At 42.5% G+C, this 26,828-nt stretch overlaps 1 protein-coding gene across 8 annotated transcripts in view; it reads right to left on the bottom strand.

Annotated features, from left to right (window-relative positions):
* Positions 1-1,967: 1,967 nt before the first annotated feature.
* The window catches only part of RALGPS1 (Ral GEF with PH domain and SH3 binding motif 1), a 209,094-nt gene continuing 184,233 nt past the window's right edge, over positions 1,968-26,828 (bottom strand). For 5 of the 8 annotated variants that reach the window (XM_060757388.2, XM_060757392.2, XM_060757390.2 and 2 more), the window contains exons 13-21: positions 23,261-23,387; positions 21,849-22,000; positions 19,036-19,087; positions 16,792-16,872; positions 12,667-12,772; positions 8,291-8,383; positions 8,077-8,182; positions 6,039-6,130; positions 1,968-3,101 (exon numbers count right to left, since the gene is read on the bottom strand). In XM_060757388.2, coding sequence (XP_060613371.1) covers positions 3,072-3,101; positions 6,039-6,130; positions 8,077-8,182; positions 8,291-8,383; positions 12,667-12,772; positions 16,792-16,872; positions 19,036-19,087; positions 21,849-22,000; positions 23,261-23,387 — 839 coding nt within the window. In that variant the 3' untranslated portion in view covers positions 1,968-3,071. The remainder of the gene's footprint in view (positions 3,102-6,038; positions 6,131-8,076; positions 8,183-8,290; positions 8,384-12,666; positions 12,773-16,791; positions 16,873-19,035; positions 19,088-21,848; positions 22,001-23,260; positions 23,388-26,828) is intronic. The other 3 variants (XM_060757394.2, XM_060757395.2, XM_060757396.2) reach the window with 3 other exon arrangements.

Raw genomic sequence — 26,828 nt, 5'->3', positions numbered from 1 at the left:
TTGGCAGCGGCCAAATAGAAAAAAATAGGTTCATCTGTTCCAAGCAGAGTTTTGCTCTTGGACATGGAGACAATCTATGAGTATTTCCATGAATTCAGGCTTTGAGTTGCACCAATCATGACCAACCTGGGCAGGAAAAAAAGGATGCTTTAGCTTAGAAGCCTGCCTCGCTCTCCTTTCTAGACAGAGACCCAAGAGTTGGCTTCTCCCCGGATCTTGTTTCACATTGACAATTTAGGACTATGACACAGGCATATAACATGACAATTCACATATTATATTCGACAACCGTTGAGAGATTTTAGCGTCAAAATAACATAAAATAAAATAACAATCCAGTGAGATCAGTAGGCAACAAATGCAGGGTTGCTTTCATCAAAAATTCCAGCTGATTTCTCAGGTGCATTATATACGAGGGTTATCCAGAAAGTAAAATTACAAGGCACGTGGGGAATTTTCATGGGGGAAGTTGATATCACTGCTATGTAGCGGGAAGCCAGTGGAACTGAATGAGCCGTGCCAGTCGTTAGTAGCTCATCGACTGGTATTGTAGTGAAGGTTAGAGATTAGTGTCCTCATTCTGCAAGACCGAGAACAAGCCACGAGAATAAAGATGAAGATCCACCCAGAGGAAAAGTGTCCTTGCCATACATCAAGGGAACCACTGACCGCATAGGGAAGCTGATGAGGAAACACAACATACAAACTATCTACAGACCCACCAAGAAAATCCAACAAATGCTACATTCAGCAAAGGACAAGAGGGATCCTCTCACCTCTGCAGGAGTCTACCGTGTACCATGCAGCTGTGGACAAGCCTACACAGGGACCACCAAACGCAGCATTGCCCAAACACAAATCAAGGAACACGAAAGGCACTGCAGACTACTTCAACCAGAAAAGTCAGCCATAGCAGAGCACCTGATGAACCAACCTGGACACAGCATTTTATTTGAGAACACAGAAATGCTGGACCACTCCAAAAACCACCATGGCAGACTACACAGAGAAGCCACTGAAATACACAAGCATGTGGACAATTTCAACAGAATGGAGGAAACCATGAAAATGAACAAAATCTGGCTACCAGTATTAAAAAACTCAAAAATTACAACAGCACAACAACAGAGAGGAAACAAACAAGGACATCTAATCACCTCTCAACAAAAGCTTGCTCCAGGCACTGTCAGGCCATTATATGCTAATCAAGGTGGTCAGTTGAAACTTTCACACCCAGCTCCAGCAGACAAGAGTCCTTTGTCCCACCCTGGTCATTCCACACCCTTTTTCCTAGTTCTCACTACCTCTGAGGATGCTTGCCATAGATGCAGGGGAAACATCAGGAGAGAATGCATCTAGACCATGGCCATATAGCCCCCAAAAACCTACAACAACCCACTGTCCTCATTCTGTTTCCCTCTAAGGGTGAATTTCACGCTGTAATATGCTACCTAAATGCTAAGGGCATAAACACCGCTGCGATTCATCGAAAAATCGTTTCAGTTTATGGAGAGGACATAATGTCAAGACAGCATGTGACAAAATGGGTACGGAATATATTGTGAGACCATAAAGAAACTTCACAGAGCCATCCAAAACAAACGTCGTTGGATGCTGACGGCGGGAGCCTGTCTCCTTCATGACAATGCGCGTCTATATACCGCTCATGCAACACAAGAGCGGTTTACTCCATTTGGTTGGGATATTTTAAGCCGAGACAGCAGTGACTATCATTTACACTGAAGGAATACCTTGGTGGGAAACACTTTTCTGACAACGACAAGGTGAAAATCGAAGTGACAAACTGGCCGATAAAGGTGGAGGGAAACTTCGATGACACAGGCATCCAAAACTCATCCCACAGATGACAAAATGTATTGAACTGAATGATCATTATGTGGAAAAATAATGCTACAATCCATGTAAATTGATTAAAATGTATTCATTGTTTGTATTTTTTTTTAAAAAATTGTAATCGTACTTTCCAGATAACCTTCGTACATTTCACTCATATGTATTCCTAACAGGCAACTCTGGGCCATTGTTCAGATACTGGGCAAAAGAGTCTGGCTTTCTTTTGCGAGCAAAAGCCGGATTCGGTGTCAAACCACCTTTTAGGAGAAAAATGGCATCCAATGTAAGGTTCTTTTGGCCTAAAGCAGGTGGAGTCAGGAAGAACCAATGCAATTCTCAGGAGGACATTTCTGATGAACAGCACCCGCACTTCAAAAAAGAACAAACCAAAACAATTTAAGGCAAATTGTGTGTGTGTGTGAAGGAACCCATTTCAGCAGCGGCGGACCCTTCCTCTGCCTGGGCACCACGAGTTCATTCGACTCAAGCAGCACAGCCAAATTACAAGAAACGAAAACACTAAATCACAGGCGGTTATTTTTACCTGGTGCCAAAATACACATTTCCCAAATAGCTCAGGTGTATGAACATCCGTTTTTGTTCCTAGGGTTTGATACAAAAATCTGAGGCAGCCACATTGCCAAGCGACTCAGTGCACTTAAGGTTATAAAAACGTTGTTCCACAATGTTCTATTCTAATTGACACTTTTGCAGCAAAGTTAACACTGTCAATTGTTTTTCTTGTTGTTGTTGTTGTGCATTAGAAATAATTGAAGAGGAGAAAAAAAACAACCCAACATGGGCTAAATGTTCCTTCGGTTCACATAACGCAGCTCGACGATAAAAAGAGCAGTTTAAAAAAAAATCCGCAGAAGATGTGATGCACAGTTTTGTGGGAAGGAGAGACATCCACAGCAGTCTGTGACCACAAAAGCTAAACTCAAGGATTTGGGGATCCTGCGTCTTCCATCAGTCTCAAAGCATCGTTCCCTCCAGCACCTGGGGACAGATCCTTTCCTAAGGACAACATTCACCTCCTGCTTTTAGGAAGTGGTGTCATCGCTACGTTCAAGTCATATAGAAAAGTGCTGAAATTGCTGTTGCAGACAGCTGGCTCACTCAGTCAAGGAATTCCCTTCCTCCGTCCTCCTTTGAGGAACCCCATGTTCCCATTCTGCAGTTTGGCACTTGAAATTTACACCAGGGACCAGAGCTTGTTATTCAAATGACATAAGGTTTGCAGGTACCTGCAAGGAAAAAAAAGGAAAAGTTGATGGATCATAGAATCATGGAATCTCAAAGTTGGAAAAGTCCCCAAAAGCAATCAAGACCAACCCCATTCTGCCATAAAGGAAGACACAATGAATGAATGAGTTGGGAAAGATCACAATGGCCATCCAATCCAATCCCATTCTGCCATAAAGGATTGCACAATGAATGATTGAATCATAGAATCATAGAGTTGGAAGAGAACCCAATGGCCATCCAGTCCAATCCCATTCTGCTGTATGGGAAGACACAATGAATGAATGAATGAACGAATCATAGAGTTGGGAGAGACCACAATGGCCATTCAGTCCAATCCCATTCTGCCATGAATGAATAAATGAATCAGAGAATCATTCATTTGGGAGAGACCCCAATGACCATCCAATCCAACTCCCTTCTGCCATAAAGGAAGACACAATGAATGAATGAATGAATCATAGATTCACAGAGTTGGAAGAGAACCCAATGGCCATCCAGTCCAATCCCCTTCTGCCATAAAGGAAGACACAATTAATGAATGAATAAATCATAGAATCATAGAGTTGGAAGGGAACCCAATGGCCATCCAGCCCAATCCCATTCTGCTGTATGGGAAGACACAATGAGTGAATGAACGAATCATAGAGTTGGGAGAGACCACAATGGCCATTCAGTCCAATCCCATTCTGCCATGAATGAATAAATGAATCAGAGAATCATTCATTTGGGAGAGACCCCAATGACCATCCAATCCAACTCCCTTCTGCCATAAAGGAAGACACAATGAATGAATGAATGAATCATAGATTCATAGAGTTGGAAGAGAACCCAATGGCCATCCAGTCCAATCACCTTCTTCCATAAAGGAAGACACAATGAATGAATGAAGAAATCATAGAATCATAGAATTGGAAGAGAACCCAATGGCCATCCAGTCCAATCCCATTCTGCCGTATGGGAAGACACAATGAATGAATGAATAAATCATAGAGTTGGAAGAGATCCCAATGGCCATTCAGTCCAATCCCATTCTGCCATGAATGAATACATGAATCACAGAATCATTGAGTTGGGAGAGACCCCAATGGCCATCCAATCCAACTCCCTTCTGCCATAAAGGAAGACACAATGAATGAATGAATAAATCATAGAATCATAGAGTTGGAAGAGAACCCAATGGCCATCCAGTCCAATCTCATTCTGCCATAAAGGAAGACACAATGAGTGAATGAATGAATCATAGAGCTGGAAGAGATTCCAATAGCCTTCCAGTCCAATCTCATTTGGCCGTAAAGGAAGACATAATGAATGAATGAATGAATGAATGAATGAATGAATCACAGAGTTGGAAGAGATCCCAACAGACATTCAGTCAAATCCCATTCTGTTGTAAAGGAAGAAACAATGAATGAATGAATCATAGAATTGGAAGAGATTCCAATGGCAATCCAGTCCAATCTCATTCTCCCATAAAGGAAGACATAATGAATGAATGATTGAATGAATGAATCATTGAGTTGGATGAGATCCCAATGGCCATTCAGTCCAACCCCATTCTGCCATGAATGAATCACAGAATCATTGAGTTGGAAGAGACTCCAATGGCCATCCAATCCAACCCCCTTCTGTCATAAAGGAAGAAACAATGAATGAACGAATCATAGAGTAGGAATAGACCACAATGGCCATCCAGTCTAATCCCATTCTGCCATGAAGGAAGACACAACGAATGAATGAATGAATCATGGAATCATAGAGTTGGAAGAAACCCCAATGGCCATCCAGTCCAATCCCATTCGGCCGTAAAGGAAGACACAATGAATGAATGAATGAATGAATAATAGAATCCTTGAGTTGGAAGAAACACCCAGGGTCATCCAGTCCAGTATGCTCTGGATGCATCATCAGTGGGGTCCAGTGTGCTCCCTGGCTGTAGGGTAAACTACACTATGGTGAGTCAGTCCCCTCAAATCCCTCCAGTAGGTTGAGTTTGTAATGGGGGTTCTGTGTGCCAAGTTTGGTCCAGGTCCATCATCGGTGGAGGTCACAGTTTCTCTAATTGTGGGTGAACTACAACTCCCAGAAAGGAAAGTCATTCCTCTCAAACCCTTCCAGTAATATATTTCAGCATATCAGGTCTGTGTGCCACGTTTGGTCCAGATCCATCTGTGACGGCGCAAGTGGCGCCACCTATGTGTAAAACTGTTAATTGCAAGATTTAAGCTGTTGTATCATGCTTAATCCCGCCCCTTTTACCCTGCTTATGCATAGTTGTATGGATTGGTTACTTATAGCTGTCAATCAGTACTGTTTGGCTCCACCCCTTCCTGCAGGAGGGGAGAGCTTCCTTTTCTTTCTCATTCTGCCATCAGAGTTCCTACCATATGGACATGAGGAAGAGACTTAACTCTAAAAGACCCTGATTTAAGTCACCTTTTAGCATCAACTAGGATGTCTGTGTTGGAAGAAACACATAAAATCTAGGATGAAATTGTCCCCGCATGAAAGCCTTCACTTGGGTAGTGGGCAGTATCGTCTTTGTGGAGAACATTGGCAGGGCTCTTGGACATGTTCATGGTGCTCACTATAACCTGTAATGTCGTTGGAGGGCCATTGGTGTCTCCCGAGTAGTGGGAGCCATAGCTGTTTGTGGAAGAGACTGCCTGTGTAAGTGGACTCCCTTGCCACACACATACATACGTATCTTCACTTTTATTATGCGTATAGATTGGTCATGGGAGGAGATCTGTGTCCCAAATTTGGTCCAAATCCATTGCTGGCGGGAGTCACAGGTTTTGCTCTGCTTCTAAGCAAAGCCTGGCAGAAACTACAGCTAAACAGTGGAGCTGTAAACCACTCGCTGTTGCTTATTTTAGTAAAACCTACAAAAAAATTAACTGGCTTCTTTACCCGGGCCCAAAATGAAAATGCCTTACCTGAGGCCTGTTGCTTTTGCACGCATCATCCAAATGTTTGTGCCACAGTATTGCATGAAACCTCGAACCAGTCTGAAACTTGTAAACATTGCCTACAAAATTGAAGAACAAAGTTGAACCTTGGTTATTTTGAGAGACTCAGGTAGCAATAAGAGAAAGAAGGCCACAGATTTAGCAATAAAAGAAATGGGTTGATGTGAGTTTTCTGGGTTGTCTGGCCTTGTCCCAGAAGCATTCACTCCTGACGTTTCATCCACATCTGTGGCAGGCATCCTCAGAGGTTGGAGGTCTGTTGGAAACTAGAAAAGTGAGGTTTATATATCTGTGGAAGGGAGAAAGAACTCTTGTCCACTTGGGGCAAGTGTGAATGTTGCAATTGGCCACTTGGATTAGCACTGAATGGCCTTGCAGCGTCAAAGCCTGACTGCTTCCTGCCTGGCAGAATCCTTTGTTGGGAGGTGTTAGCTGATCCTAATGTTTTCATGTCAGGAATCCCCCTGTTGTTTGAGTGTTCCTCTTTATTTACTATCCTGATTTTAGAGTTTTTTAAATACTGGTAGCCAGATTTGGTTCATTTTCATGGTTTATTCCTGTCTGTTGACATTGTCTACATACTTGTGGATTTCAATGACTTCTCTGTGTCATTGAAATCCATGGTGGTTGTTAGAATGGTCAAGCATTTCTGTGTTCTGTAATAATAATAATAATAATAATAATAATAATTATTATTATTATTATTTTGTCGTGTCAGGAGCGACTTGAGAAACTGCAAGTTGCTTCTGGTGTCAGAGAATTGGCTGTCTGCAAGGACGTTGCCCAGGGGACGCTTGGATGATTTTATCATCCTTGTGGGAGGCTTCTCTCATGTCCCCACATGAGGAGCTGGAGCTGATAGAGGGAGCTCATCTGCCTCCCCCCAGATTCGAACCTGTGACCTGTCCTGCCGGCACAGGGCTTTAACCCACTGCACCACCGGGGCTCCTCAATAATAATAATAATAATAATAATAATAATAATAATAATAATGTAAATAATAATGTAAATAATAATAATCTTTATTTATACCCTGCCACCATCTCCCCAAAGGGAACTCGGGGCAGCTAACATGAGGCTAAGCCCAAAAATAATACAGCAAAGTTAGACACAAAACAACAGAAAAATTACATCACAACAAAATACATAAAGTAACAAAATAAAATAAACAGTGCAAAATAACATAATAAAATCAAACACAAAGGGTGGGCCAAATGCACAGGATAAAATGTTAAGTAATCTGCTGTATCTGGGTTGGTTCACCAAGTGCTCAGATATGGCTGGCTTCTCTAGTTGAAGTACTTTGCAGTGCCTCTCATGTTCCTTGATTCATGTCTAGACAATGATGCTGTGTTTGGGGGTCCCTATGTAGACTTGTCCACATCTGCATGGGATACGGGAGATTCCTGCAGAGGTGAGAAGATCCCTCTTGTCCTTTGCTGAACGGAGCATTTGTTGGATTTTGTTTATGTCTGTAGAAGGATCTCCCCAGGCAGGAAGCATCCAGGTTTTGCAGCTGCAAGGCTATTTTCGGTTTGTGTTTTTGTTTTTCTTTATTGTAATTGTCATTTGGGCTTGGCCTCATGTAAGCCGCTCTGAGTCCCCATCGGGGAGATGGTAGCAGGGTATAAATAAAGTATTATTATTATTATTATTATTATTATTATTATTAGATGGTGGTGGGTATAAATAATAATAATAATAATAATTATTATTATTATTATTCCATGCTAATCAATCTGGCCAATTGCAACATTCACACTGCCCTCCAACACACAAGCGTTCTTTCTCCCACCCTGGACATTATTCCACAGATATATGAACCCCACTTGCCTAGTTTCCAACAGACCTCACAACCTCGGAGGGTGCCTGCCATAGATGTGGGTGAAACGTCAGGAGAGAATGCTTCTGGAACATGGCCAGACAGCCTGGAAAACTCACAGCAACCCAGTTGTTCCAGCCATGAAAGGCCTCAACAACACATATAACTCATAATTATGCCTACCTTTATCTGGGTTATTTAGCTGGAAAATATCAGGGTGTTCGGGATCGTCAGGTAGTGCCACCATCCAGCCTACAATGGAAACCTTTTTTCCCGGAGTTGATTTATACTAGAAGAGAAAAAGAGAAGCACAAAGAGTGACCTCAGCACATATCCATCCCCTGATCCACTGGGATCTATCTGTGGATGATGGGCATAAGCCAAATCCATGACTTACATGTTTTCTTTCGGTGCCTCTTAAGGACTTGGCTCCAAAGTAAATCAGTGTAGACCCTGAAAGGGTGACCCAGTATCTAGTCCAGGAGGAAAGCTGAGAAGATGATAAAATGAATTATTATATTTACTATTGATATTGTTGCTGTTAAGACCCCCTGTCTACCAAACCACTCTTCTTTCAAATCAAGACAGTGTTTCTCGACCTTCCGAATGCCGTGAACCCTTCATACAGTTCCTCATGTGGTGGTGACCCCGAACCATAACATTATTTTCGTTGCGACTTCATAACTGTAATTTTGCTACTGTTATGAATCGTAATGTAAATATCTGATATGTATTTTCATTCACTCGATCAAATTTGACACAAATACCCAATGCCCCCAAATTTGAATACTGGTGGGGTTGGGGAGAGATTGATTATGTCACTTGGGAGTTGTAGTTTCTGGAATTTATAGTTCACCTACAATCAAAGAACACTCTGAACTCCACCAAGGATGGAATTGAACCAAATTTAGCACACAGAACTCCCATGACCAAGAAAAAATACTGGAAGGGTTTGGTGGGCATTTTTATTTATTTATTTTTATTTACAGTATTTATATTCCGCCCCGCAGGGGACTCAGGGCGGATTAAAATGTACACATATATGGCAAACATTTAATGCCAATTTGACATACAACATATACAGACATACACAGAGGCTATTTAACTTTTTCTGGCCACTAGGGGAGCTGTCGCTTTCATCGTCCATCTGCGACACTGATTAAGTACTTCCGCATTCCCCACATGCTTTTGCTGGAGTGCTTTGCTGGAGTCTTTTTTTTATGGCCTCATAAATTAGTTAATTTAGCCTCCCCACACAAGGTGGTACCTAATTTTCCTACATGACTGATGCAACTGTCTTTCGGGTTGCAAAGGTCGACAACAGGCTACACAATTGGTTGGAAGCCCACTCCAACCCGGGCTGGCTTCGAACTCATGACCTTTTGGTCAGAGTGATCTTAATGCAGCTGACACTCAGCCAGCTGCGCCACATTGACCTTGGGTTTGGGAATTGTAGTTCACGTATATCCAGGGAGCACTGTGGACTCAAACAATGATGGATCTGGACAAACCTTGACACAAATCCTCAATATGCCCAAATGTGAACACTGATGGAGTTTGGGGAAAATAGACCTTGACATTTGGGAGTTGTAGTTGCTGGGATTTATAGTTCACCTACAATAAAAGAGCACTTTGAACTACATCAAGAATGGAATTGAACCACATTCGGCACATAGAACTCCCATGACCAAGAGAAAATACTGGAAGGGTTTGATGGGCATTGACCTTGGCTTTGGGAGTTGTAGTTCACCTATATCCAGAGAGCACTCTGGACTCAAACAATGATGGATCTGGACCAAACTTGACACAAATCCTCAATATGCCCAAATGTGAACCCTGGTGGAGTTTGAGGAAAATATACCTTGACATTTGGGAGTTGTAGTTGCTGGGATTGATAGTTCACCTACAATCAAAGAGCACTCTGGACCCAGCCCACAATGGATCTGCACCAAACTTGGCATGCTACCTATATGGCCACAATGAATACTGGTGAGGTTGGGGGGCTGTTTTTGAATTCTGGGAGTTGTAGTTCACCAAGACCAAAAAGGAAGAAAAGGACAGGAGGAAAGATCTTCAACCTTCTCTACCAAAAAGGTTCCTAAAATCATCAGAAATATGTGAAACCCCACTTGCGACCCTCTAAGTTTGAGAAACACTGATCTAAACCAAAGAGAAATACTGGGGGTAATGCTTAAGCTTGAAAGAAAGCATAATTGGTACTTTGGCTTTCAATGTCCAAAAATTGGTTATATGCTGCCTGCTGCTGGCCAGGATATGTAATAACTCAATGGATCACAGTTACAAATGGGCTTCTGACACTACTCCTTGAGTGGTGAGTGAGAGAGTGCTTCATAACCAGAGTGCTTTTCCCTCTGAGTTATGGGGATTCATTTTTAAATGGTTCACTAGTGTGGTACAGCAGTTTTACTGTTGGATCAAATAAATAGCCATCCAACCAAAGGCAGGTCACATATTCTCAACCTAAGAGGATCGCAATAGCAGACATCTTGCCAGGGAAACCCTATGTCTATTAACGGGTCACTACAGACCAGGGCTGACTTGAAAGAACAAGAAATAGATGCCTTCATATCTTTAAACCCCTGCTCCTTACCCTCTTCTTTAAAAACAACAACCTTCCAAACATACTTAAATTGAACAAAAATACAAAACTCTGATATGGTGGAGTGGGGTAATCACTATGGATCGCAACAGACATGCCTTTAAATCAAGCATGGGCAAACCCAGGCCCAGGGGCCAGATGCGGCCCCTTCGGCTCTTTTCTCAGGCCCTCCCCTCTCTCACCACCCTATCTTTCCTTCATTCTTTCTTTCCTTCCTCCTTTCCTCACGGCTTTCTCCTTTCCTTTCATCCTTCCTTCCCTCTTTCCCTCCTTCTTTCTCCCTCATTCCCTTCCACCCTTTTGTCCTCCCTCACTTCCTTCCCTCTCTCCCTCTTTCTCCTTCCTTCCCTTTTGTCTTCCTTTCCTTCTCTTTCCTCCCCCCCTCCATTCCCTTCCAAACTTTTGTCCTTTCTTTCTTCTTTTTCCCTTCCACGCTTTTGTCCTTCCCTCCCATTTGTCTTTCCTTTCTTCCCTTTCTCCTTTCATTCTCCCCTTCCACTTTTTTGTCCTTCCTTCCATTTTCCTCCCTCTCTTTCTCCTTCCTTCCCCTTTGTCCGTCCTTCCTTCCTTCCCCCTCTTTATCCTTCCTCCTTCCCTTCCACCCTTCCTTCCTTTTTGTCTTTTCTTCCTTCCCTCATTCCTCCCTCCTTCCCTCTTTTTCCTTCCTCCTTCCCACACTTTCGTCCTTACCTCTCTTTTGTCTTTCCTTCCTTCTCTCTTTCTTTTCTTACCCTCTTCCTTCCTTCCCTCCCTCTTTCTCCTTCCATCCTCCCCTTTCACCCTTTCGTCCTTCCCTTTTTTCTCCATCTCTTCTTCTTTCGCCTTCCACCCTTCTCTTCCTTTTCTTTTGTCTTTCCTTCCTTCTCTTTCCTTTATACTTCCCTTCCTTCCCTCTCTTTTTCCTTCCTCCTTCCCTTCCACCCTTTCATCCTTCCTTCCTTTTTGTCTTTTCTTCCCTCATTCCTCCCTCCTTCCCTCTTTTTCCTTCCTCCTTCCCACACTTTCGTCCTTACCTCCCTTTTGTCTTTCCTTCCTTCTCTCTTTCTTTTCTTACCCTCTTTCTTCCTTCCCTCCCTCTTTCTCCTTCCATCCTCCCCTTTCATCCTTTCGTTCTTCCCTTTTTTCTCCATCTCTTTTTCTTTCGCCTTCCAACCTTCTCTTCCTTTTCTTTTGTATTTCCTTCCTTCTCTCTTTCCTTTATCCTTCCTTCCTTCTCTTTTTCCTTCCTCCTTCCCTTCCACCCTTTCATCCTTCCTTCCTTTTTGTCTTTTCTTCCCTCATTCCTCCCTCCTTCCCTCTTTTTCCTTCCTCCTTCCCACACTTTCGTCCTTACCTCCCTTTTGTCTTTCCTTCCTTCTCTCTTTCTTTTCTTACCCTCTTTCTTCCTTCCCTCCCTCTTTCTCCTTCCATCCTCCCCTTTCATCCTTTCGTTCTTCCCTTTTTTCTCCATCTCTTTTTCTTTCGCCTTCCAACCTTCTCTTCCTTTTCTTTTGTATTTCCTTCCTTCTCTCTTTCCTTTATCCTTCCTTCCTTCTCTTTTTCCTTCCTCCTTCCCTTCCACCCTTTCATCATTTCTTCCCTCTTGTCTTTCCTTCCTTCCCTCCTTCCTCCCTCCTTCCCTCTTTTTCCTTCCCACCCATTCGTCCTTACCTTCCTTTTGTCTTTCCTTCCTTCTCTTTCTTTTCTTAACCTCTTCCTTTCTTCCATCCCTCCCTCTTTCTCCTTCCACCCTTTCACTCTTCCTTCCCTTTCCTCCCCCTCTCCCTCTTTCGTCTTCTTTCCTTCCTTCCTTTCTTTTTGTCTTTCCTTTATCCCTCCCTTCTTTTTTCCTTCCACCCTTCCCTTCCTCCCTTTCATCCTTCCTTCCCTCTTTCCTTTCTCCTTCCCTTCCTTCCTTCCATCACTGGGAAACCAGTCCTCCTAGCAGGGAGTGCTAGCATGCGACCCCCAAGTTAGAAAGTTTGCCCATGCCTGCTTTAAATCCCATTAGCTAAAGGTAAACAGGAGATGGCTTATTATTCTTCCTGCAGGGACAACGTTAGCTGCAGTGATCTGTGCAGCCCTCTGCAAGAATACTCACAGGCTCACAATTATTAGAGAGAGCCATAAATTGTGGAAAGGAAACAAGGGCACAACCACAGTAACAAACTTACTGTAGGCTTCCTGCCTTCCTTCAGTAATGTCTTCCTTCTCAAAGGCCCCTCCATTGTAACGACGCCCATGGAAGTTGCCGAAGTGCAGCTGCAGGCGCCTGTGGGGCTGGAAACAACAAATGGCAACACTTTGGTGGGAGCGGACAGAAAGAACCCCAAACTTATTGATTAAAATGTCCAAAATTTACATCGGATTTTTCTACCTCACTTTAAAAAAATGGCTTAAACACCAGTGTTCAAGGATGCACTGTTCCACTTTGCAGACCTAGGAATCCAGGCACCTTTGCCGAACATCAATGACGTGACTTGTGGGCTCTTAAAGACTAGAAGATTGATTGTATCAAAAGCTTTCGTGGGCCAGAGCCCAGTTTGACAGATCTCAGAACACCAAGGATAACAAACATTCACATCTTTTGCCTCCAAATAAATGCAAACCATACTTTGTCACCAAAGATCATGGCGCCCTATGTAATGCAAGAAAGAAACAGATGAGAAACGTTTGGAAAAAAATATTTATTTTTGAAAAAAAGGCACAAAGACAGAATGAAATAAAGGCAAGTCAAATAAGGATTGAAATGAAAAGATGTGGAGGAGAGCAAGGACGTTGAGAAGGTGAAGCGTCCTTTTCTCATCTGCGGGGTCACATCCCTTTCCCCAAAGCGTCCATCACAAGGCAAGCCTACGAAGGAATCCAGTTATTATGAAGAGGGACAGAAGAAGTCATGAGAAGAGGAGCGGTGAAGGACTAATCCTTTCTTCTGACTAACGCTGAAGAAACAGAAAAGAGAGACTACCAGATAATTTGCATCCATCCGCTATTGGTTTCCTACTATACACATTTCTGTTCTTCACAGGGTTGCTTGATGATCCTGAACAAAGTATATTGTGTTGCTATTCTTGGTGATGCTGGAGGATTTGTGCACCTTTGCTAGTTGGATTTCTTTAGATTTTGTACTCTAGTGTTGAGTGAAAAAATACATTGCTCACTATTATTATTATTATTATTATTATTATTATTATTATTACCATTATTATTATTTGGTGGTAATAATAAGCCTTGACATGGTTGAATGGAAGCTCTCCAAAGCTTTAGGTGCTCTTACTGCCTAGAACGGCCTGCCTCAGGGGAGCGTGTTTGCTCCATCCATGTTTAACATGTACACAAATGATCAGCCACTGCCAGAAGGGACAGAATTTCATCTATGATGATGATCATGCCATCACCACTCAAGCAATTTGAAACGGTTGAACAGAAGCTCTCTGAAGCTTTAGGTGCTCTTACTGCCTAGGACGGCCTGCCTCAGGGGAGTGTGTTTGCTCTATCGATGTTTAACATTTACACAAATGATCAGCCACTGCCAGAAGGGACAGAATTTCATCTATGCTGATGATCATGCCATCACCACTCAAGCAGGGAGCTTTGACATGGTTGAATGGAAGCTCTCCAAAGCTTTAGGTGCTTTTACTGCCTAGAGTGGCCTGCTTCAGGGGAGCATGTTTGCTCCATCGATGTTTAACATTTACATAAATGACCAGCCACTGCCAGAAGGGACAGAGTTTCATCTATGATTATGATCATGCCATCGCCGCTCAAGCAGGGAGCTTTGAAATGGTTGAACAGAAGCTCTCCAAAGCTTTAGGTGCTCTTACTGCCTATAGCGGCCTGCCTCAGGGGAGCATGTTTGCTCCATCGATGTTTAACGTTTACACAAATGATCGGCTGCTGCCAGAAGGGACAGAGTTTCATCTATGATGATGATCATGCCATCACCGCTCAAGCAGGGAGCTTTGACATGGTTGAATGGAAGCTCTCCAAAGCTTTAGGTGCTTTTACTGCCTAGAGTGGCCTGCTTCAGGGGAGCATGTTTGCTCCATCGATGTTTAACATTTACATAAATGACCAGCCACTGCCAGAAGGGACAGAGTTTCATCTATGATGATGATCATGCCATCGCCGCTCAAGCAGGGAGCTTTGAAATGGTTGAACAGAAGCTCTCCAAAGCTTTAGGTGCTCTTACTGCCTATTATAGGGAAAACCAGCTAACTCCTAATCCATCTAAAACACAGACATGTGCTTTTCACCTTAAGAATAGACAAACATCTCGAGCTCGGAGGATGTCCTGGGAAGGAATCCCACTGGAGCACTGCAGCACAACAAAATACCTGGGAGACACTCTGGATCGTGCTCTAACTTATAAGAAGCACTGCTTGAATAGCAAGCAAAAATGGGTGCTAAAAACAACATCAAACAAAAGCTGACTGGCACAACTTGGGGATCACAACCAGACACAGTGCAGACCTCTGCCCTGCCGCTTTGCTACTCTGCTGCTGAATACACATGCCCAGTGTCGAACACATCTCACCATGTGGATGTGGCTCTTAATAAGACATGCTGCATCATCACAGGATGTCTATGCCCTACACCACTGGAGAAATTACACTGTTGATCTGGTATTGCACAACCTGTTATCTGCTGGGAAGTAGCAGCCAGAAATGAAAGGACCAAGGCAGTGACGTCTCCGGCCCATCCTCTGTTTGGAGATCAGCCAGCATGCCACTGCATTAATTCAAGAAATAGCTTCCTAAGATCTAGAGGTACACACAGGAACATTTCAGCAAATGAGAGTCCAAAAGTGGAAGGCTAAAACCCAGAACCTCCATCAGTGGCTGAGACTGGATGAGAGACTCCTTCCTGGGCACACAGAAGATTGGGTGACTTGGAAGGCGCTGAACAGGCTATGCTCTGGCACCATGAGATGCAGAGCCAAATCTTCGGAAATGGGGCTACAAAGTGGAGTCCACGACATGCGAGTGCAGATAAGAGCAAACCACAGACTACCTACTACTACCCAAGCCCTGCCACATGGACAATGGAGGACCTTCTTACAGTGACACCAGAGGCACTCCAGTGGTCAAAGGAAATTTAGTATAATTATTGTAATTGTTGTTGGGGCCTGGCCCCATGTAAGCCGCTCTGAGTCCCCATTGGGGAGATGGTGGCGGGGTACAAATAAAGATTCCTATACATTATAGCTATATTTTCTCAATGCACTTCTGACATGATAAACAAATATCCACCAAAGTCGATGTTGTGAATTGTGAATTGGAGCAACAAACTAGGTATGAGTGGCTTAGAAAGGGGAAAAATAGTTTCAGATATAATTCAGTTCATTACATAGTTAACTATTGTAATTAAATTCGAGCAAATATCAATATCACTTTAAGCATATACAGAATTAGCCTTCCCTGTTAGTACAAGAATGATCTAACTCAGTGGTCCTCAACCTTTTTAAACAGAAGGCCAGGTCACAGTCCCTCAAACTGTTGGAGGGCCGGATTATAATCTGAAAAAACATGAATGAATTCCTATGCGCACTGCACATATCTTATTTGCAGTGCAAAAAACACTTCAAAACAATACAATAATTAAAATGAAGAACAATTTTAATGAATATAAACTTATTAGTATTTCAATGGGAATTGTGGACTTGCTTTTGGCTGATGAGATAGGATTGTTGTTGTTGTTTGTGCTTTCAAGTAATTTCAGACTTAGGTTGACCCAGAACGAGGGCCAGGTAAATGACCTTGAAGGGCCGTATTCGGCCCACGGGCCGTAGTTTGAGGACCCCTGGTCTAACTATACATTTACTTCACCGCTCAAAAAGGAAAACCTCAGTTGCTATCTTTTTTTTCCTTGTCAATGCTTCTTATTCACTGCTGTACATATGTGTCTATCTTACTGAATGGAAATCGAGTTAAATAGGAACTTAAATTTGTCTTGAATGGGTTGCATGCTCTTAATCACACTTCTTCGCTTTGGTAGGAAGTGTAGCCAACATTGAAGTGCAGCATGCTTATATGCAGCAAGGCATGTAAACATGGCCAAGCAGGTTTCTATGGTGTGAATGTGAACAACTTATATATAAGTGAGTGTTTCAACTGCCTCTTGACTCTTGGAAGTTCTTCCCGGTGCGAAAAGAAAGTTGGCAGATGGAAGAAAAGAAATGACAATGCTCTTGGGAATAGGCTTTTGTAATCAGCAAGAGAAAAGTAAATAAAGTTGGGAATATGAGTTGACAGCATGGCCGCGGGAGAGAGACAGACCCGCCACCGCCTATAATGTACCTGTAAACACAGCTCCGACTTCTGGGAGAATTCCGAATTGGTACCCGCCAGTTGGGCCCCAGCGTGGCATACAGCCGACCCCTGTTTATAAATTTACAGGTGAGTGCTTTCCGTTTAGTGCAGACATCCAACAAAAGTAAACACATGCACGATACTGTGGGACACACATTGTATTTGATGCTCACCACCCTGGAGAGGCATCTCTGCTGGTGACATAGTGCTCAACATCCATGGGAGGAAGTGGGACCAAAAAGTGGGTCCATGGGACCAAAAAAAATAGATGTTTAAAATGAACGGAGAACAGATCTTTGTGCTGTCATCACTGTTTGACTGTTTATTATTCTCTTCCTGTTTATGCTGGATGATGCATTCTCAAGAGTGACACTGGAGATAAGATACCTTTCGGGATGCAACATTTCCCAATGTAAAATTGAGAAGAAACTTCAGGCGGAAAGAAGATGTACTATCCGAAGAATATTTTTAAAATTTTCAGAACTTGTTTACTGTTGTGGAACATATATAGCAGTAATGAAGAAGCTGTGTATAAGAGGCATTGTTGTGGTCACTGCAGCGGACAATAAAACACCGGAGTAGGTTACCATATATACTCGAGTATAAGCCGACCCGAATATAAGCAAAGGCACCTAATTTTACCACAAAAAACTGGGAAAACATTCTGACTTGAGTATAAGCCGAGGGTGGGAAAAGCAGCAGCTACTGGTACATTTCAAAATAAAATTATATTAATTGAGGAATCAGGAGGTTAAAGGTTTTGAATATTTACATAAAACTGTCCAACTCTGATTAAACCATTATTCTAACCTTCTTCAATGTAAATGTGCCTATGTATCCTTCCAATAATAATAATGAGAGTAAAATCATAAATGTAATGACAATAATAATAGAGTAAAATAAAAAAATGTAAAATAATAAATGCAATACAAATATCAGGAACAGAGTAAAATAATGTAATTGTAATACAAATAATAATAATAGAGTAAAATAATAAATGTAATAATAATAATAATAATAATAATAGAGTAAAATGAAAAATAATTTTGACTTGAGTATAAGCCGAGGAGGCTTTTTTCAGCCTTAAAAAAGGGCTGAAAAACTACGCTTCTACTTGAGTATATAGGGTAGTCGATGAACCTGGTTTAGGAGAGCAATGATGTTTGCAGAATTAAGTTAAGCAATTGATTTGGTACCTTAGCATGTCCACACAAAAATCATCTCCAGATCATTTGCTGTGAGAATTGAATTGGACACACTGTCCCAAATCTAATTCTTAATGCCCACTGGATTAGACCTGCTGAATCTATGGTAACCTGGTTAAGGTATGTCAGTTAGTTTATTGCGTCTGCTGTGGATTTAAGCTATTGCATTAGATGGATGAGAAATGCAACATTTCAGGAATAGAACAAGATTTTTTGAATGTATGGAGTGAGTACACGTAACATCCTATGAGGTGTTTCCTGTTATCACTTGTTCTTACTGTCTAAGATGTCAGGAAACCCCTTAGGAACACAACAGAGAGGGAACTATAAAGTGACTCCTATCTTAACCAGAAATATCAATTTTTCATGGTGACATGTACAGGAAGATGATGAAGGGCCATATATATGAAAGGCAGATGTTTTGAAAAGCTGTATTCACATTTTTGAATATCAGCACAGTTAAAATTTTTGTGGGCCAGGCTTTAGCATTGCGGGTTAAACCACCAGCTGTAGAAAAACTTGCCGATTGAAAGGTTGGCAGTTTGTCGTGTACGTGATCTGCCCTGAGTCCCCTGGTTGTTGTTATTATTATTTGAAACACAACAAAATGAGTCCACAGCAGACAAGATCACTCTGCTGGCTGTTGTATTGGATCACACGTTGGGCACTTCCCAAGTTTATTATTATCATTATTATTATTATTATTAAATAAATAAATATTATTATTACTATGACTACTAGGTAGAAAAGTATCACAGACTGCTATTAAGTAGTACAACTATTTCAGATGCTATTTTTAAGTACATTGTTCCTAATAACCTTATATACAAATTGATAATGTATAGTATCAACACATAGAATTCCCTTAGCAGCAAGGTGTTGCAGTGAAAGACCAATCCTCTTAAGAAAACGACAATCTGCCGGCCAGCAGAAGATAGGCACTTGTTACAAAGAGAGAATGGGATGGGAAGCGACCATGATACCATCCATTCAAGTTCCCCCATTTATTGGCCAAGAGGACACTCACCTTTCAATCCCCGAGGAAGGCTCCTCGCTGAATTCTGAGCTTTCACTGCTTCCTATAAAAAACAAACAGACTCAGGTTAAGAAATTATTATTATTATTATTATTATTATTATTATTATTATTAATTTTCACCCCTTGATCGAGACCCAAAGTGGCTCACACCTTACAAACAACACAATTTAAAACCTTCAGATATAAATACTGAAACAGAACTAAACATACAATTATTAAAAACAAGTCAATTGAAATCACATTGAAGAAGTAAAACTGTTATACACAAAGGAAACGCCATACAGCATCCCACTGACATAATTCACAAACAGAAGCCAGATTTAAGAACCAAGAATGAAAAATAGTTTTGCCAAATGGCTTGTGTATTTATTCCTGAACGGCATTTTGCTGTGGTCAGTTGTAAAATACATGCTTAATTTTCTTCCCGTGTCAGGAGCAACTTGAGAAACTGCAAGTTGCTTCTGGTGTGAGAGAATTGGCTATCTGCAAGGACATTGCTCAGGTGACATTGCCCAGATGTTGTTACCATCCTGTGGGAAGTTTCTCTCATGTCCTCGCATGGGAAGCTGGAGCTGACAGATGGGAGCTCACCTCACTCCCCGGATTTGAACCGCTGACCTTTCAGCAGTTCTGCTTGCACAAGGGTTTAACCCATTGCGCCACTGGGCCCCCCACCTATTTCAAATGTCCCTTCCACCTTTCTTTTCCCTTCTGACGTGTGGAGAATAAAACCCACCAGAATTATACCTCGATATGCAAGACATCATCACACCATTCAGAGACAAAGGACACACAACAAAGGGGTGGCTTATGATTCTTTAATCAGGAACACAGAAAAAGGAGCATCGAACAACAGACTGTTTGGTTCCATGACACATCAGCCTGGCACCTCCTTTCTTCTCCATGTCCGTGCACTATGGGATCAGGGCTTTGAAAAATAGGTAATTTCCCATGAATGGTAATGGATGGGAATTTAAAGTTGCAAATGTTAAATGGATTTCTTTTTCCAAACTCAGCAATGTGTTTTGCCCAAGTGCTTAGTGACAAATGATAACATGACTCCCAGAAAGCTCAGCCCTTCTCCATCTTGGTTTCCAATGTCAACATGGCAATCACTGGTGGTCAGCTGATATATGATGATGGCATCTTCCTACATTCAGGTTATTATGTGATAATCACAGTGCACCATGCAGCCAATAGGGCCGGGCTTTAGTACAGCAGGTTAACCACCAGCTGCAGTAAATCTTGCCTATCAAAAGGTTGGCAGTTCGAAGCCTGGATCAGGGGTGAGTGCCTGACCTTCAGCCCAGCTCACTGCCCACCTAGCAGATAGAAACCAGCGGTGAGTAGATAAATAGGTACCGCTTAGCGGAGAGGTATTTAATGTTACCATAAGGAAATACAAGAAAAATGCCAGCTATTTGACCAAAAGGAGAAAGTCTGTGAACAGGGCTCTTTGCCATGGAGGATTGATCGACAGCACCAGCCATGGCTGGAATCGAGCACTACCTCCAAGATGACGAAGACGGGAAAAGCCAATATACCTCTATCTGTCCTGTTGACTGTCCTGTCAGTGTTTATCAGCATTGAATGTTTGCCGTATATGTGTTCTGTGATCCGCCCTGAGTCACCTTCAGGGCAGAATATAAACACTGTAAATAAATAAAACTGTTTCTTGCACAAGGAAGTTCATGTCATGGAATACAAAGCTCTACATCAGAGACATATTTTCTTTTGGCTGCTACACGTCTGCTGGAAGCCACACTTTCTTCCTGCATCTTATTGACTAAGAAGGAACCCCTGAAAGCAGTGTGGACTGTTCTGAACGTCTTGTCTACTATAAAGCATTTCATTCATAGCCAAAGCTAAGCGTTTGAAGAACATCCTCTATAGGATATCGTTTCTACAATGTGCTCACTGGTGTTCTTCACTCCACGAGACTTAAAACTCAATTGTATCTTCACTAACTTTTCTCCATTGAATGAAAGCCCCGACAAAACTCACGGAAGAACAAATACAGATGCCGCATACTCTCCACACCACAAGACCAAAAACAGTTAAGTATGTTTGACAGAAAACAAGCCACAGAGAACGCGAGTTGTGTAAGTTTTCTAGGCAAGCAAAAAGCCATATTGTACAGTTAGTTCTAGAGTTAGTTAATCAGTAGCTGTCGCTGGTTAATCACTAGCAGAAATAAATCACTGCCAATTAGAAGGTAGCAAATTTGAGGCCCAAGTTGGATTTGAGCTCCTGACTGTTAATAGCCCAGTTTACTGTTCACCTAAGCAGTTCAAAAACAGCTGAGCTGTGAGTAGAGAAATTAGGGACTGCTTAAAGCGGGGAGGTTAATTTATGACACCATAAAAAATGCCGGAGATCAAAGAGCAAGGAGGAAATACTACGATAAAAGGCTCGGCGTCATAGTGAATGAAGCCACAGCTTTCTCCTGTGGACGGAAGCGAAGAACCTCCAGGAGCTGAAGTTGGAAAAAATGCTGAATTACTTCTATCTTTCTGCATGTTTTGTATGTCTAAAAACAGCATTGAATAGTTGCCGTGTATGTGCGCATTGTGATCCGCCCTGAGCCCCCTTTGGAGTGAGAAGGGCGGAATATAAATACTGCAAATAAATAAATAATAAATATTTATTTTGTTCAAAACAATTGATTCTTTTTTGCCCTGAAACGAAATGACCGCTTCCTGGTTTTGCGCTCCTAGTGGCCTCCCTGGACGCCAAAGCGGAAGAGACAGACAAGCAGAGAATCCAGCCAAGACTCTTATATGCAACCTATGGGATACTTACCTATGGAAACACCATTGGTGAAAACAGAGTTTAGTGTGTGGTTTCGGACAGGGCTGTGGGACTCTAGCACACTGTCATCCAGCAGGTGGCGGGGTTTCTCTGTCGGGAACGTTGCGCTTTTACTTTCAACTACACTGAACTGACACATCATACTGGAAAATTGGAAAAGAAGAAGGAGAAGAGAAAAGGCAAAAGGTTCTTATGTAATCCGATAACATGCATTCACTCCCTGCCTTTTGTTTCCAAATGGACATCACCTGACTGTGCGGTGGTCATAAAAGTGAGCAAGTATTTGAGCGGAAGGTGGATAGAGCACATTGCTCCTGCACTTTTGGCTTTCAGAACTAATCGACTGCCTAGATGATCTATACAAGAGGTGGATTCAAGCGGCTGGGAGAATGAAGTTGAGGTTGGCTCAATATAGATGGGGAATCTGGAGACTAAATCTGACTCTGATGTGTCTACAAGTCAATATTCAATCCTGAAGTCAATTCGTAAGAGGATGGGCAAAGTAACATCCTAGGTTGATGTTGAATTTCCCCCCAATCTCTCTGTTTACCGTATTTTGGCATGGGTTAAGGTTAGGCACAACTACAAAGTATTTGGCCTTTAACTAATATACGATGCATGCCCAACATCAGTAGAGGATGGAACTCAATGGCCATAAGTGGGCTGGGCATTAGCACAGCTGGTTAATCACCAGCAGCAATAGATCTTACTAATAGAAAGGTTGGCAATTTGAAGCCTGGGTCGGGGTGAGCACCCAACCTTCAGCCCAGCTTACTGTCTACCTAAGCCATTCAAAAACAGCTCAGAGCTATGAGTAGAGAAATTAGGCACCACTTAAGCGGGGAGGTATTTTGCGGCACCCATAAAAGAAAATATCAGAAAATGCTGGTGATCAAAGAAAGGAGGAAGTCTGTGATCAAGGGCTCTTCATCATAGAAGATGGAGCAACAGCACCCCCCTGTGGTCGGAATCGAGCACAACCTCCAGGATGTCAAAGTTGGGGGAAAAAGCTGACTTCTATCTGTTGTCTGTCCTGTCTGTTTAATGGCACTGAATGCTTGCCGTGTTTGTTGTGTTCTATGATCCGCTCTGAAGGGCGGAATATACATGCTGTAAGTAAGTAAGTAAGTAGGGTGGAATATACATTCCGTAGGGCGGAATATACATGCTGTAAGTAAGTAAGTAGGCAAGTAAATAAATAAATAAGTGAAAGACATGTAAGACTAGACAAGCAGGGTCCGAGACAGGGGTTATATCAGGAAAGGGGGGCACTGTGAGACTAGAAAAGGGAAAGGGGAACACTGCGAAGGATGGTGTTGGTGTTAACGCGCTTTCAGGGGCTGGATTAAAACTTATTGGAGTTGGAATACACCGTAAGATCGGATGGAGACCGGAACACCCACTTGTTTCCCAGGCTGTGACTCTTCCTGTGTCGTGGGACAGGAGGAGTGGGCAGGCTGGCTGCCACCGAGGCATCAGGACAGGTTGGCCTCCTGTTGAACCTCACAGCGGCTGACACCTCAGAGGGACCTATAAAATAGACACCAATTAATGCTAAACTAAACCCCGAGGAAAGACATTGTTTGGGGGGGGGGGGTCAGTTACTTTTGTCCCTGGAAGAGTTGACAAGAGGGATATATAACAGAGGAAGACGGAGAGCAGCGCCAGCTTGAGGAGGAGAGTCGCTGATCTCAAATGGCAGGTGATTTCTCAATCCTACCGCCATCCCTTCCTAATAAGGATCTATCCAATTAAACCACAATATCAACCAGTCTCATAAGCTATTATTTTAAAAAAAGTCTTGGCTACTCTATGACAGAGATTGGCCAAAGGCTTAGCATGCAGAGCCAGAACAATATGCTGGGTGGAAGTGTCAGTATCAAACAAAAACATGTGCTTTGGATTTGGTTTGCGAACCGACTCGCCTTGTAAACAGTTTGTTAGTATGGACTTGTAAGCATGAGTATCGAAAGGAAGTGTGAGGATGTTTCACGTAAACCGGCGCCAGACAGATGTCAACTCTGGAGCTCTGAGCGACTTTAGGTGCCAACAGCTATACGTTTTAGCCAGTACTCACGCTAAGCAATAGAAATGGAGCAACATAGCAAGATCCTCAGTGTTTGTGTGTATGTGTGGGTGAGAGACAGAGACAGACAAGATCAGCCATAGGTGGCTGGTTATTGCAACCAGATGGAAACCAGATAGTCTCAGCTGAGGTCATTGTTCCTAGGCCCAGAGAAAGGCAACATCACTCAAGGAATGGAAAGAGAACTCAGCGCCCATATCTGACTCTTCCATCTATCTGCTAAATATCTCCGTAAGAAGATGGTTTTTTACATGACAGTTCATGGCTGTACACATTGCATGTATCCTACAGAAAGTAGCTCCATAGAGGAAAAAAGGGTGACACCTGATGATCATGGGTAGCAATCGGTTTCCACAAGATTACTGATCACTAACATACGATCTACAGCTCTGACACAGTGAAAGAAGCATATGTGTAGTTGGTACATATGGCAAACTTAAAAATGAGGCTCGTACATTGCTACATAAAAGTGCTTGCTGTGCAGGAAGGTCTAAATCTTCCCAACATTCCTCTTGACTTTGGAGATGTTCAGATGTACCTGTAGAGATCTCAATCTGCGTTTGGACAGGAAAGGGGAAGGGAAACCACCCCAGTTGCCGTAAGTGGGCATGCTGTGCAAAGATATCATTTTTCCCCATTTAAATTCAACCTCAATTTCCTTGAGCACTTCCTTTAGTACAGAATAATACATCTACCTAAAAGATCTAGCAATCAACTAGTGAAGATTATATTAAGACCAGACATTAGGTTTATCACCCTTCAACTTGGAACTCCGGAAACATGGAAGAAAGGCATGGGTTTCTAGAGGAACCATATTTTTCTGAATCAGACTAATAACCTCCAGCTTTAGCTCTACACAAATGACTAGCCACTGCCAGATGGGATAGAGTTTTATCTATGCTGATGATCATGCCATCACCACTCAAGGAGGGAGCTTTGCATTAGTTGAACAGCTGCTCTTACGTATAAGGAAAACCAGCTAAGTCTTAATCCATCTAAAATGCAGGCGTGTGCTTTTCACCTTAAGAACAGACAAGCATCTCGAGCTCTGAGGATTACCTGGGAAGGAATCCCACTGGAGCACTGCAGCACACCCAAATATCTAGGAGTCACTTTGGACCATGCTCTGACTTCCAAGAAGCACTGCTTGAATATCAATTAAAAGTGTGTGTTAGAAATAATATCATACAAAAGCTGACTGGCACAACCTGGGGATCACAACCAGATACAGTGAAGACATCTGCCCTTTGCTACTCTGCTGTTGAGTACGCATTCCCAATATGGAATATATCTCACCATGTTAAAACAGTAGATGTGGCTCTTAATGAGACATGCCACATTATCACAGGATGACTACGTCCTATACCACTGGAGAAATTATACTATTTAGCCGGTATTGCACCACCTGAAATCCATCGAGAAGTAGCAGCCAGCAATGAAAGGATCACGTGGGGACATGAGAGAAGCCTCCCACAGGATGGTAACACATCCGGGCATCCCCTGGGCAATGTCTCTGCCGACGGCCAATTCTCTCACACCAGAAACAACTTGCAGTTTCTCAAGCTGCTTCTGACACGACAACCACCCCCCACTGTAACTAATAACAATGTAGCCAAACCCATTATATTGTAAGAAGGAGTTTTTCTGAAATCACCCCAACTCGCAGATTCGAACCACCCGATCTTCGCGCCAACAGTTCAGCCGGTACAAGGGTTTAACCTATTGTGCCAAAGTGGCTCCAAGAAGGAGTTAAACAATACTGTATATTCTGTTGCTTTACTCATTGCTTGGTTTGCTCTTGTAAATCAAAAGACTTCTTTTTGCAGTCCTTTGGAGACATCAACCCTGTTCTAGGTTGAACAAACTCTGTTGCTCAACCATCACGGGAGACTTCTCAGTTGAGAAATAAAGTTTTATTTGAAAAAGAATAATATTTATGCAACACATTGTGTAATCTCAGTATTCACATATTCATATCTGAATTTTCTGTCCCAAACAGATGAAGTGACTAGTCTAAAGTTTCAGCCTCCAAATGTGATCCTTCCTGCTAGCAGAGATGGATCCTTGTCTCAATGGTTTCAATTCTAGATGCCACTGTAAGTGCTACTACGTTATTTCAATAACTGGTATGTGAGTTCTCCTCCCATCTCCTTTCTTGCCATGTCTTTGAGACCATAACCCAGTGGTTCTCAACCTGGGTCAGGACCCTTGGAGGGGTCTCGAGGGGGTTGTCAGAGGGGTCACCAAAAACCCTCAGAAAACACAGTATTTTCTGTTGGTTGTGGGAAGTTTGGCCCAATTCTAACATTGGTAGGGTTCAGAATGCTCTTTATTGTAGGTGAACTATAAATCCCAGCAAATACAATTCCCAAAGGTCAAGGTCTATTTTCCCCAAACTCCACCTGTGTTCACATTTGGGCATATTGAGTATGAATGCCAAGTTTGATCCAGATCCATCATTGCTTGAGTCCATAGTACTCTCTGGATGTAGCTGAACTACAACTCCCAAACTAAGGTTAACGCCCACCAGACCATTCCAATATTTTCTGCTGGTGATGGGAATTCTGTGTGCCAAGTTTGGTTCAGTTCCATCACTGGTGGAGTTCAGAATGCTCTTTGATTGTAGGCGAACTATAAATCCCAGCAACTACAACTCCTAAATGACAAAATCAATCCCCCCAACCCCACCAGTATTCAAATGTGGGTGTATCAGTTATTTGTGCCAAATTTGGTCCAGTGAAAGAAAATACATCCTGCATGTCAGATATTTACAATTACAATTCATAACAGGAGCAAAATTACAGTTCTGAAGTAGCAATGAAAATAATGTTATGGTTGGGGGGTCACCAGAACATGATGAACTGTATTAAGGGGTTGCAGCATTA

Source organism: Anolis sagrei, chromosome 11 (assembly GCF_037176765.1).
Source record: "Anolis sagrei isolate rAnoSag1 chromosome 11, rAnoSag1.mat, whole genome shotgun sequence".
In the NCBI taxonomy this organism is placed as follows: domain Eukaryota; kingdom Metazoa; phylum Chordata; class Lepidosauria; order Squamata; family Dactyloidae; genus Anolis; species Anolis sagrei.
The sequence above is the reverse complement of the archived record's forward strand: the minus strand, read 5'-3'. Positions and strand labels throughout refer to the sequence as shown.